Source organism: Aythya fuligula, chromosome 2 (genome assembly GCF_009819795.1).
Source record: "Aythya fuligula isolate bAytFul2 chromosome 2, bAytFul2.pri, whole genome shotgun sequence".
NCBI classification, from domain to species: Eukaryota; Metazoa; Chordata; class Aves; order Anseriformes; family Anatidae; genus Aythya; species Aythya fuligula.
This window is the reverse complement of record NC_045560.1, coordinates 144,319,466-144,333,480: the sequence shown is the minus strand read 5'-3', so window position 1 is coordinate 144,333,480 and position 14,015 is coordinate 144,319,466. Positions and strand designations below refer to the sequence as shown.

The 14,015-nt window shown below is 37.8% G+C and overlaps 1 protein-coding gene across 2 annotated transcripts in view; it reads left to right on the top strand.

Moving 5' to 3' along the window:
- Window positions 1–2,794, top strand: part of TRPS1 (transcriptional repressor GATA binding 1) — a 171,355-nt gene extending 168,561 nt beyond the window's left edge. The window contains exon 6 of one of the 2 annotated variants that reach the window (XM_032181741.1): window positions 1,576–2,794. In XM_032181741.1, coding sequence (XP_032037632.1) covers window positions 1,576–2,637 — 1,062 coding nt within the window. In that variant the 3' untranslated portion in view covers window positions 2,638–2,794. The remainder of the gene's footprint in view (window positions 1–1,575) is intronic. The other variant, XM_032181742.1, reaches the window with a different exon arrangement.
- Window positions 2,795–14,015: the final 11,221 nt, after the last annotated feature.

Genomic DNA, 14,015 nt, shown 5'->3' with positions numbered 1-14,015 from the left:
TACTTATAGATTTGAGATGTTTCTTTTAACTACTAGCAGGATCAGATTTCACACCTGTAGCATGAAGAGTAAGGTTAAAAGTATTTCCAAACTATTGAAAGGATTTTCTCAAGCCATATGAAAGTGCTCTGTAGTGTATAAATAAAAGTTTAATGTGAGCAACATCGACAGATTTGTAAGTTCTCACACACCTTGTCAGCATGACAGCGTCATGAAAAGGTTAGGAAGTTACACTGAGTTTGCAATAGAGTATATTTTAATGTATATTAATTGGCCATTGAGTCTGCAAACTGTAAACATTATTTGCATAGAATTTACACAGAAAATATTCTAATTTTTTCTAAATATCATTTTGCCTCAACTTTGATCCTTTGAAGAGATTGGTTGAGGTGCTATTTTTCTGAAAATGTTGCATATTAAAACTCTAAATCAAAGTGTATACTTATGAATTAGATTTTTAATAAAAAGTAAAATCTTAACGAGTAGCTGCACTGCCTAATACATTGTTAACTACTAAGAATGAGGTGACATTAGGGAAGTAAATAGGTGAAAGAGGAGAAGAAGATGGCATAAGGAGAGAGAAACTAGATCACTACAAGTAGTAGAGTGAGTGCTCTTCCAGCTCTGGATATTTTTATATTAATTTAAAGTTACAAATATATAAAAATCATATTACATTGGAGATACAGATTGTTTGGGATATTGACTGTAGGCCAAAGTTTAACCTATATTTTAAAACAATGTTAAAAAGAAATTTTCCAAATAAACCGTGTAAGTGGAATACTGTGTAGGGCACTCTTCAGGCCTCCAACTAAAATAGGATTATGTATGCATTTGGACAAGACATTTAGGAAGAAATACAGTAGAGATGAAGGAGAAGGAGTTGATACCAAGGTCCCTTCATCCTTTTGGAGCTTAGGGAGACATTTTGTCTGGGCTTTCTTCATCTTTCTTAGTCCCTTTCCCACCAGCATCATCCTGCTCACCACCACAGTGGACTTACAGCCCTTCTGCTAGGTGATAGTGGCCATGATCAGTAAGACTTATTCACTGTCATTTTCCATCCATGGTATAGGGGGTTTGGTGTCAAGGTAAGTATTACCCAATTCTTGTTGTAGTGTGATCTGTGCAAACCGCTGCCTGGTACCAGCTCTTTTGACATGGTGCACAGAAAAACGCCGATGCATAGAGCCATGCATCTCCCACCTCATCTGCAACTCTCAGCGCTGTCTTTCAGCATGTCTACCCCAGAATTTTTCAGGAGTAAGGGATAAGAAGTGCCTTAACAGCTTGGACATTTCATTCCCTTTTAAGTAAACAGGTATAGTATGTTGAAGACTGTTGACTTAGTGTGATAAAACAAACCAATTCATAATTTATTTTGAACATGACAGGCCAGGGACCAGCAGTTTGGTTGACTTTCCTTATTTGTGAAAATTGTAATTCCCATAAAACTCTTATAATATAGCTCTTCACAAAAGAAAAGATAAATGTGCATGAGCATGGTCTTGCAGATTTGTTTAATATGTCTTTTTTTTTTTTCCCTTTTGTTCATTATGTGTGTGTTCCATGCAGACTCCCAGGCCTTTAAACATCATTAAGCAGAACAATGGTGAGCAGATCATTAGGAGACGAACAAGAAAGCGCCTTAACCCGGAGGCACTTCAGGCTGAGCAGCTAAACAAACAGCAGAGGGGTAGCAGTGAGGAACAAGTCAATGGAAGCCCCTTAGAGAGGAGGTCAGAGGATCATTTAACTGAAGGTCATCAGAGAGAAATACAGCTTCCCAGCCTCAGTAAATATGAGGCCCAAGGTTCATTGACTAAAAGCCATTCTGCTCAGCAGCCAATATTGGTCAGCCAAACTCTGGATATTCACAAAAGGATGCAACCTTTGCACATTCAGATAAAAAGTCCTCAGGAAAGTACTGGAGACCCAGGAAACAGTTCATCAATATCAGAAGGGAAAGGAAGCTCAGAGAGAGGCAGCCCAATAGAAAAATACATGAGACCTGCGAAACACCCAAACTATTCACCACCTGGAAGCCCTATTGAAAAATACCAGTACCCGCTCTTTGGACTTCCATTCGTACACAATGACTTTCAGAGTGAAGCTGACTGGCTGAGATTCTGGAGTAAATATAAGCTGTCTGTTCCTGGGAATCCACACTACTTGAGTCATGTGCCTGGCCTACCAAATCCTTGCCAAAACTATGTGCCTTATCCCACCTTTAATCTGCCTCCTCATTTTTCAGCTGTCGGATCAGACAATGACATTCCTCTAGATTTGGCGATAAAGCATTCCAGACCTGGGCCAACTGCAAACGGTGCCTCCAAGGAAAAGAGTAAGGCACCACCAAATGTAAAAAATGAAGGTCCCTTGAATGTAGTTAAAACAGAGAAAGTTGATAGAAGTACTCAAGATGAACTTTCTACCAAGTGTGTGCACTGTGGCATTGTCTTTCTGGATGAAGTGATGTATGCTTTGCATATGAGTTGCCATGGTGACAGTGGACCTTTCCAGTGCAGCATATGCCAGCATCTTTGCACGGACAAGTATGACTTCACAACTCACATCCAGAGGGGCCTACACAGGAACAATGCACAAGCTGAAAAGAATGGAAAACCTAAAGAGTAAACCTTAGCACTTAGCACAATTAAACAGAAATAGGTTTCCTTGATGGGAATTCAATAGCTTGTAATGTCTTGTGAAGACCTATAAAGCACTTCATATAGAGAGCATGCCTTATCCAATATTAAATCCCTTGTTCTTTTCTTTTTCTTCCTTTTTCTTTTTTTTTTTTTTCCTCCTAATTTTTTCTTTTAAATGAGTGGGTTACCAAGAAAAAAAGAACAGTTGGATGGTGGCCAGAAGGGGGAGAAGATAGTGGTATGGGACATGGCCAACCAAAGCTAGCCAGAATGCAGTGAATTATGGCGATTAACTTTGAGAAAATTTTACCGGACATTTAATACCTTTGCTATTGTGTAAGAGACATAACTGGCAAGAGTGCAAAGATGTGTATATGTATATACTGCTGCAGGGGTATAGTGAACATATGCACATTGTATATAAGAACTAGACTTGTTAAATATACAGATGTTAAAAGATCATTTTCTTTTCTTTAATTTGGGCTAATTTCTGCCCTACAACATGCCTTAGGATCACCTTTTCCTCAAAGCTTTGACAGCAATTTCATCTAGATGTTCCTCAGACTCAGCTGATTTTTAGCTACCATTTTATCACTACATTCTTTCTAGCACACTTTAGTCTAGAAAAACCATTTTTTGCAAGTGAAGTCTCTAATACAGAAGCCACACTCAAGGTTTAATTTGCGTAGAACAAGGTAACCTGCTGTATTTTATTTTAATATATTTTAATATATTTCGTTTCTAAACCTTAAAGTCTAAGGTTACTTCTCCACAGGCTTAACATTGCTATACATACCAGTCAATCCCTTCAGTAGACTTATACCAGCTTTTGCTAAGTAGCATTAAATGTCTTCATAGTACTTTTTAATACTTAAAGCTTTGTAAAAACTATCCATGAAGGGAAAGCTCCTCAGCATAACTGCTCAGGGAAATAGGGCTAAATAACTAAATATTAAATAATTGGTTAAAGGTGCTGTTAGACGAGCCTCCATGCTTGCTACAAGGGTGTACAAGAACTGACTTTAATCATTTTCATTATAGTGTCCCAACCAGTAGTTTATTATTTTGCCACAGGGATGTAGAAGATATTACAAGCTACTGGATGCACTGTCAGATTAACTTATTTCATTAAAGAAGTTGGGAGAACAAATAGAAAAAAACCTTATTTTTCTAGTAAATATTAATGTATTACATTTCAAATAATGGTGCCTGACATATTGAATAATTATTTTCTACAGTGTACGTATGCAACAAAGATATTCCATCATGCATTAGAGTCAGTTCTGGCTCTGCCTCGCTGTTTACATTTGCAAATGTAGCAAACAAGGTAATGAAGCAACTATTTCTATTGCAGTAGGTATCTTTTTTTCTGTGTGTGTGCATTAAAGTTGTAAACGATAACATGAAATGAATGAAATTTGTTGATATTAATGGTATGGAAAAACAAGAAGGAAATGAAAATATTTTTATGCCTACTTAGGAAAAAAAGGGTAGCACTATTCATTCCAAGTACTTTTGTATTCTTAAGCTCTTAACTCACATTGTTATGCTTAAAATGATAAACATATATCCTCTTTTTATTGCTTTGTCTGTGTTTCAGAAGAAACATTTCAGAAATTATTTTGATAAGTGCTGTTTGACGATGCAGCACTGATGTTTTATTGCATTCTGTAGTAGCATTGCACTCCATTTTTACAATATTACGCAGTTGCTTTTTTGTTTTGTTTGGGTTTGTTTCTTTTTCGCAGTGCAGGGTCTTAGTTCCTTATGGTTGGATGGCAGGTGTAGCTCAACTGGTTCATGAATGTTGCAGCGAATGAAGTTTAAAATGTCTTTCTGATATTATGTTGTCTTTTATTTCTCCATTCATGCATTTTATTTTTAAAAATGTTCTATAAAGATATCTCTGGACTAAGTCCTCACTTGAGATTATATGTAAAGGGTCCTATTCTGATCTCACTTACATGCCGCCTTTCTCAGATTTTCATGTAATTGAAACTAAAGCATCATAAAAAGAAAAAAAAGTTCTTGTATTTAACTTACCTGAATCTCACCACTCTCCCTTCTAGAATTTGGTGCACTTATAAGATAGTTAACCAAATAGACAGGGAGGTGGAAGATAAAAGGAGAGGTGATAGGAAATGTCTTATAGGGGTTGGCAAAAGGAAAAACGGGGAGGAACTGGCCTAAACATTCAGCACTTTGATAGTCTTTAGAAAAATGATGTGCCTAAAGCAGCCGGCAATGACCATCACCATGCATGAGAAGCACTTACGCAGCTGATCTCCAAAGGTCTTGCTGACCTTGGCAGTATTTTAGGTGTTACATTTTCACACAGATGAAATGTTCTTGCACAGTTTCTCAGATTTGTTAGGCACAGACAGGCTGTTGTTCAGCATTAGGCTTGCATTCCTTCCTGCTCCACACATTGCTTCTATACTGGTGAGCAGCATATGGAAAATCCCACTCAATCTGTTCATGGTTGAGTTCTATAACCCTTTAATAGTGTTCTAGGTTAGCAAAGGATATTGGGCCACATTCTTTTTCTTCTATTTTTAGATGAATCTCCTGCTTGATACCAGTGCCGGACAACGTCTGGTTATGTTTTTACTATTGTTCTCCAGTAATAAGTTCTGACTTGGTTTTTGTTGATTTATTTTTGTTGGGTATTTTTTGTTTCTGTTTATTTCTGTGGGGACTGAAATAGATTGCCCTCGTTTTGTTACGTCAGGGTCCAGTGTGTGTCCTTCTCAGCTTTTCCAAGAAACGTTAGGCTCACTTAGCAGTAATTTTATTGGCTTCAGAGTTAGCTGCCTGCCGGTTATCAGTAGTTACAGTTTTGACTTACTTCTTCCAAGACCTGCCTGTGGCTTCTTCATGGATGGAAGCTGCATCTTCATGGCAAAATATTTTATGGGGGACATGCGCATTATAAAACTTGAGCACCACCCTGTACTACATAATACCTCTTGCTACTCAGAAGTAAGAGGCCAACAAGGAGAAATGCACCCACCAGGGTTTGGGGATGAGAAGAAATGAAATCTTATGAGTGCAAAGAACAAGACAGAGTTTGGGATATTAATAGTACACCTAGATGGTGCAAATAAAATTTGAGGAAAGTTCATTGTTCTTGCCATGACATATTGAGATGTTCTAAGATTTGTGCTTTATAAGAAATGGGATTTTGCCATAGCCTGTTCTCTTTGATTGGGATGCGGGGAGCACAGTTTTGTTTCTTCACAAAATAGAGGTGGTTCCATCCCTTTTCCAGACTCCTTCACAATGGATATTAAGGAAAAGGAAAATAAATCCTGGCACTGAAAAAGAAAAATTTCATGTAATAACTCTCAGGTGGAAACCAGTGTTAGCACACACAATTAATTACTGCACCCACTGCATGTTGATCAGCTTACAGCACTAAAAGTTAAACTTCACAGAATCATTATTTGTACTCAACATCCTGGTGTCTTCAAGGTGTTTCACTTCTCTCACCGGTGAATGGTTGTTGAAGATCTGAAAACGTATCTCAGATTCGATCCCAGACTAAGCAGAGGGTTCAAAAACAGAGCATGTGGTATCTAAACTTGCAGAGCAGGGCAAAGTTTCCATTTTCTAAAGAATAAACACTGTGTAGTGGGAACCCTCATGCAGCATCTTCTGCAAATCAAACTGTCCTCCAGCTATCACTTCATGGCTCCTGCCCCCTAGGTTAATGCAGTAGGAGAGGAAGGTTTTCCTGAGCACAGTTTTAGTAGTTCAGGTGCTAAATTCAGTGCTTTCCAACAGAAGTTTTGCACCTAATTGCCTCTGTGCTGATGAAACTCCTCCCTGAAGTTTTCATGGACCATCCAGAAAGGCCAGGAGTAGGTGAGGATGGTGCTGGATATACTGCATCTTTGCTTTGGCTAAAAGATGTACTGGTGCACTTGCTGTCAGTTTTAAAACAGAGAACACAAGAGAGATCTCAAGCAATTGAGGCACACTGAGGTAAGAGACTGTTGTTTTTTGTTTTTTGTTTTTCACCTAGAGGGAGAGCAGGACAAAAGTGACCAGTGCTAATTGTATATAGTGCTGAAACGTAGTGGATGTGCAATGGGGAGACCTGATTTGGCACTGTGGATAAGTGCTCAGTTCAGGGACAGACTTTCAAGTCTATCTTTGGATGGGACATTGTTGCTCTGTAGTCAAAACTACTTGCTTTATGTGCTGAGGATGTTGTCTACTATCTGCTCTTTGCCCAGGATGTATGAATATATTCCCATTCTCGCTCCTGTATTGATTTTTCTTGGCTAAGTTAACATGCTAATTCCTAATACTGGTCAGGAAAAGCCAAAGAGATTAGAAGTTCACTTCTGTTCAGCCAGAAGGGTAGCAACATTTCCTTCTGCTTCTGTGGAGACAGTTATGCTTGGCAAAGGATAGCGAGTAATTTGTCAACGTATCCCAAATGTGATAGATAAGTGAAAAATCCCTTCTAAAGTTTTTTTATTAACTTAAGATAGGCCGAGTAGAATGATTTGCATAATTTCCTCACCCCAGAATAGGATTCCTCCTTACCCTCTTCTTCACAATTTTCTTTCATTCAACCAGCTCTGGAAAGCTAGCAGTTGGTGAGATGCTACCTATACGATAATCACATATAATCCTGATTTACCTCTTTTTAAGAGGATAAAAGACAATAATTTAATGGTTCCCACCCAAATAAATAATTTTTTTTTTTTTTTTTTTTTTTTTTTTTTTTTTTTGTACACTTAGCAAAGTAAAATGCTTAGAATTAGCATCGCAGCAACCACAGTTTTCTGTGCTGTATCCTATCATTTTGGTCTCTGAGCTCTATGTAGAAGGAGAACAGGAGAAAAGGAAACATCTCAAAATGCCATTGTAAATTTAGCTTATAGAAAATTCACCAGCAGGAAAATGAGAAAAAAAAAAAAAAAAAAGTACTTAATAAAGAATGACGTCATGTTGCTAAAAACCATCATTAAACTTGTAGCCCTGATTTGACTCTAGAATGTTGGCTCTTATTGTTTTGTCCTTACAACACATGGATGTGTTTGCTTTTTTTTTTTCTGTTTTGTTTTGTTTTTTGGTTTTCATAGTGCATGTTCATTTCTACTCACAAACATGTTCTTGGTGTATTTCTTATGCAAACAATCTTCAGGCAGCAAAGATGTCTGTTACATCTAAACTTGAATAATAAAGTTTTACCACCAGTTATAAATCAGATTCATGTCATTGTTTCTGGGGAAAAGGTAATGTCACAGTGTCACTACATAGTGGGGTTGGGGAGGAAGGCAATCCAGAGTTGAGCTGTTCTGAGAGCTTGACATGGCCTTACAGCATCTATGAGTAAGGGCTGATGATTTTGGAGGCAAAGGCAGAATTGCACAAGCAATGAATGCATGAAAAGAAAAGGATCACCTTCAAAAATAGATTGGCTCTATTTTAGTCCTGAGTTATGGACTTTATATGTCATCGAAAACTTATTCAAGTCAATGACAAGATGTAGAGCAAAAGTCTGTTTCAGTGGATTTTGAACTTTTTAAAATCCTTCTTCCAGCAGCTTGTCATTACATTCTGCTGTCTCAAGGTGGAACAAATGTTGGAATAATTTTGAGGATGACATAGGCTGATACTGAAATGTGATCAGTATCCCAGGGTTAACAATTCTACCTTTCACTCAAAGTCCACAGAGGTCTTTAAATAACCGCTGATACTCAGAACTGTGGTTTTCCATCATGCCCACAACTCTTCAAGGAAATCCTGCTCGCTCCCATCACACAAGTTATTGACTTAATGGTGACTCAGGAACAGAGTGTGCCACCTACAAAGTTGCCACCACTACTTTTTCCAGCAGCCTCGGAGGTTTCCTCAGAGATCCCAAATAAAAGAACTGGCCATATCAGCTCAGCCTGGCGTTTCTGTGTGGATGAGCTCACAGCCCAGGGTGGTATGGCTCCCAGCCATCATTTCCATTATGCTGTAATTTCCTTTCTCCATAGGTTTGGACTCATCTCCATGGCTGAAAGACTGTTCATCTCATGCAAAATAATGTTTTAAAGTAATACAAAATGGTAAAATCTGTTTATAATGTTAGAGTACAAATGTTCTGGAGCTCAGTTTTAGAAACACCATGCCAAAAATAACTTCCCCCTGAGATTCATTCTTTCAGACAATTCAGATGCAGACCCTATGTATTTTCAGTCTCTTTTTAATTTCCTGAGATTAATAAAAATAATAACTGTAGTAAAGGGAAAAAGAAAAAAAAAAAAAAAAAGCTTTCAAAGGCAGAGGGAACTAGTTTTGGAGACATAACTTTATGCTTAGGCTTTATGCAGTTTGAAAAAGGTGGTATATGCAAAAGCTAGTCAGTATGAATATTAGGAGACTATATATTTACACATATACACTGTCTCTATATATAAAGTATGTATTCATAAACTATGTATGTATAGAGCTATATGGAGAGAGAGAGTTTATATATATGTAAACTGAGAGAGAAGGTTAAAATTAAATAATCAAATATTTTCACCTGTTAAAGGATAACATGAAGATTTACTCCTAATTTGCAGTCGTGTTATGGAACTACCCCTGACCAATGGACTCTGTCATTTATCAGAATCAAAACCAGTGCATAATATTTAAATTCTGTCTCCATATACTTATGTGAGCTCATAATTGTAAGAGCCAATGACCTCAAATTTTCCTTTGTGGTTGTACTATTTGGATAGCCTACTTACAGTGCTAATGCCTTCCTCTTAACAGCAGGTCCACATGCAAACAGCTCATATACGTGCACACTGACATTGTTGAAGTCTTAATATGTGATTATAGGGCTTAAATTTGTGCTAAGAATCTAGGGTCTTCTTGTTCTAGAAGCAATGTCCTTGATTATTTCCTCTTTAGTTTTTACTACTGCCATTTTGACATTGGTCAGAACTTTTTTGTCCCAGGTACAACAGTCCCAGAATATAAAAGATAATCCATCAGCTATAAGCAGGTCCTGACCCTCATCAAAGATTTATAAACACATCAAGTTAAAAAAAAAAAAAAAAAAAAAAAAAAAAAGTATAGGAATAGGAGTTGATGCATAAGAAAACGGACAGAATGAATTAGCAGTGTGTGCGCTCTTTTCTGTATAGAGGAAGGTGGGGGGAGATGAGGATGCTTTCAATATTATACTCTTGCAGAAGATATTGGATAGTTATCATATAACTTAATTTATTTAGGAATCACAGAAAAGTAACTTCTGCTTTGATACTGTCTTTATAAAGTTGTGTTGACAGTAGGTGGGGATATAAAATCAATGAAACAGCAGAATGTCAGTGAAAGAGTTCAGTTTATGTGTCCATACAGTAAGTTTAAACATGATGGGCAATTACACTGGACAGCTGAAACCTGATGGAAGTAGAGTTTATACTGACACCAGCTTCCATTGATTTCCCTGAAGTGTCTGACTGATCCTTGTGTGCAGAACACCAGCTTCAGAGGGACCTTTCTGAAATGGAAGTGTCTTCTGCACATTCAAAGGAATAGAAGTGTCTTTCACACATTGTGGTTACAATGTCAGTGGAAGTGTCTGATTCACTTCCAAATGCTGCTGCGGAATTGACAGCTTAATGGTGAGATTGATATGGTGACAGTTCTGTCACGTAGCTCAGAACAGCTCCATCAACGCTGATACAACATCAGTGGAGCTGGCCAGAAAAGAAACATAACCATCTAAAGGGATAGAAAATAAATATACTTAAAAAGAACAAAGACTGCTACAACACTGTATAAAGATGATGACTTAAATCTGCCACAGAAAGGCTAAGGTTTAACACTGTTTTGCAACTGCAATGCAGCTTCTGTGGCCTTATTTCGGTGTAATCATTTCATTTATGATTTGCAGTACAAAAAGGAAAGTCACAACGTAGACTAGGTCTCTCCTCACTCTACCATTCTTTTAAAACAGGACAATAAAGAAGTGCAAACATGGATTAGGAAAACTTTCTAAATTATCATTTAAAGGAAGGGAACTAAATATTTTCTTACGAGCTGTTTTTATTAAGAAAGATTCTTGCAAAGCAAAGTTAGATTTTCTTTCCCTTTTTGAAAGTAGGATATTCTCCATGACTGAATCTGATAAAACTGGAAACAGATTTCAAGGTATGAAGGTATGAGATGTGGAAGCCTTTCAGAAATGTAAGATGTTTTTTCAAAGTTAATGTTCCTGAAGGGTTGCATTCATGTTGCATACTATAAAACCCAGCTTTAAATACATATTATGAACCACATCTTCCTGTGCATTCTGTCAAATGGGCAGAGCAGGAGCTTATTAGATGTTCATAGCCACCATCTGGAGAGGTGCAGCCTGGATGATCTCCAGAGGTCCCATTTAGCCTATGTGATTATAAACATTCACAAATATAAATAAACTGTGATTATAAAAATTCACAAATTCTGTCCATATTTCTCCCTTACCAGTATGGCATATGTGCCATACTTGGAGACCAAGTACAAAAAACCCAAAGCACATCTGTAGATGGAAACAGTGGAATGTATCGAGAGCCACTAAGAGACCCGAGCTGGAAGCAAGTACAAAATAGCCCATGTTAAACACATGACTCTTAACAGGCACATAAAGACTTTTCCATCTATTTACAATTCCATAATAACTCATTGCAATAAATCCCTTAATTATACATTAAGTCATACAATGAAGCATAAGATGCTAGACTGCTGATGCACTGACATCACTATCATACCCATCCACCAGGTTAAATGTCTAACTTCTGTATTATCTATAAATCAAGCTGGGAATATTCACAGGCATTGGATAATGACCATCTTCAAGGTTTAGTGGCTAAAGCAGTCCCTAGCACACTTTGGCTGGGGCCAACTACATGCTTCCAGCCAGGTGCTGGGCACAACTGGGCAGTTAGCACTGAGGAGACCTCTCCAGGTTCTCCAGGGAAGGAGTATGAATGGCTCTCTGTTACTTTGACCCATTCTCTTGAGGACAGTTTGCCAGTGAAAAGCACTAGGAGCCATGGGTACATCCTGAGCCACTTACCATGCTGCTTAGGCATGGATAGATTTTGGGGAGCAGCACATTTTCAAGCAAAAGTATGTGCCACTGACTCCAGACCAGAGAATGGCCTTGAGCCTTTCTGATCACTAACATAGTTACTGCCTCTGTTTACTCATTCCCCATGTTTGATGAGGGTGGCTGGGGCAGCTTTATCTGATTTTCAGTTTCTGAAATCTGCTATACTTGTCTGAGTTAGCTTTAAAGATGGAAGCACTTTTAGGTCCATTTTTGTATACATCCACTTAACTAAGGGAAGAACTCACTGGTAGGGGGTATTCTTATTATTTAGCTCAGTTGTAGACAGTTACACAATATGTACGTAACAGATTTCTGCACTTGATCAAATAGATCATTTTCCTATTTTCTCTTGTCTTACATTATAAATTTTGTGGGCAAATCTTCAGCTTCTAGTAATACAAATAAAGAGACAACAATAATGAACATTCCCATGCTTCCAGTTTCCTAGAACTGAACACAACTATCCATTCTAAGCTGTTATAATTACAAACAGTTTTGAAATAGACCAATTTTTCTTGCACAGAAAAGGGCAAAGATTTTTTGTTGTTGTTTAATACAAAATGCTTCAGATCTGTTATGAAAATTTGTTTTCTGAAAAAGGACTTGTTTCAGCACATGTTTTCTGAGCTTTACTTTGAACTTCATAAGTTTTATTTCATTTCCCATTCTAGGAAGATTTTGATTTGACAGTAGAAAATCCCAATCTGTGTCTGTATTCCATATTTAAATGAGTATTTTTGCAAGTTCCTTCATGGAAGCCACTCTACATAAAAATCCGTAATTATTCATTAAAAACAAATAAATCTAGATGCTTTTTTTTTTTTTTTAACAAATAATATAATTCTTGTCTCTGAAGATGCACTTGATTATTTTCTGACATCATATATACATTGAAAGCCATAGATTGCTGTGATGTTTTCATATGGTATTACACAATATCCTCTTCTGTGTGTGCTAGACAAGTTAGTATATCAAAAACATTTTCAGGAAAAGCAAACAATTAACTGTTATATACAACTTGTTTCAGGTTAAGTACAGCAAAAAGCAACAGAGAAGTTTACTCACATACATAGGTCACTACATAAGACAGCTTTCTCCTTTTCCAGAAGAGAGACTGTGCTGCTGTTGAGGAGACATGGAGTAACACAGAACTCTCAGAATTACTGGCATATATTAAAGGACAGGCTTTACCCTGCGTACAGTCTAAGATGATAAAAACATTTGGCCATAGAATAATGACAGAAAGCCTGTCATAATAATAGAAAATGTATTTCAGATTGGAACATAAGGACTGCAAAAAATATTAATGGAGCAAGAGTGAAATGGGATGTTAAAAAAAAAAAAAAAAGGCCAATATGTCCTTACTGAAGGTTAATCATAATGAGAGCATGAAGCCATTTAATGTGTAAGTATAGCAAAATTCCAGGGAGTTTAGGAAGTGTTGGATATGACCACTATCATACAAGATATTGTCTAATTTTTGGAAACATGCCTTGGAAGAGTCAGGACATTTTCTTACTATCAACTGCCTGAGGCCACAATTTCAGCAACATTTCAAGCTGGAGATGAAGCAATCCCACTCCTATCTGCCCTGTGCTGCTTTCTTCTTTCTACTTGCACAAGTATTTGTGTTTCCATGAGATATACCAGACTGAGGAACTAATTGTCTCCCACTTGCCCCCCCAAAAGGTGACTTTTAATTCCCTGATCCAGTTCACAGAGCAGTGACAAAAACACCTGTGTCAGCGGTGAGTATGTGGTGGTAACATGAGCAGTCAGTGATGTGGAAAAGGCAGTATGGGGTTTTTCTTGGCAGCTAATGTCAGTCTGAAGTTTTTAGAAAACTATAGTCTGTGGTCCTGGTTAGAGCAGATTCTCAGCTGCGCATCAAGACTGAATTTTGTTGCTCAAAGTCTGTATGCAGGGTTCAGGGTAAAACTTCAGCTGCAGCTCCCTGAAGACCCTCATTTTCAGCCAGCAGCTGCCAGAGAGAATCACAGAATCACAGAATTATAGGGGTTGGAAGGGACCTCAAGATCATTGGGTCCAACCCCCCTGCCAAAGCAGGTTTCCTAGAGCAGGCTGCCCAGGCAGTCCAGACAGGCCTTGAATATCTCCAGAGAAGGAGACTCCACAACCTCCCTGGGCAGCCTGTTCCTATGCTCCATCACCCTTCATGTGAAGAAGTTCTTTCGCATATTGGTGGGGAACATCCTGTGATCCATTTTGTGGCCATTGCCCCTTGCCATGTCCCTACAAACCTCTGAAAA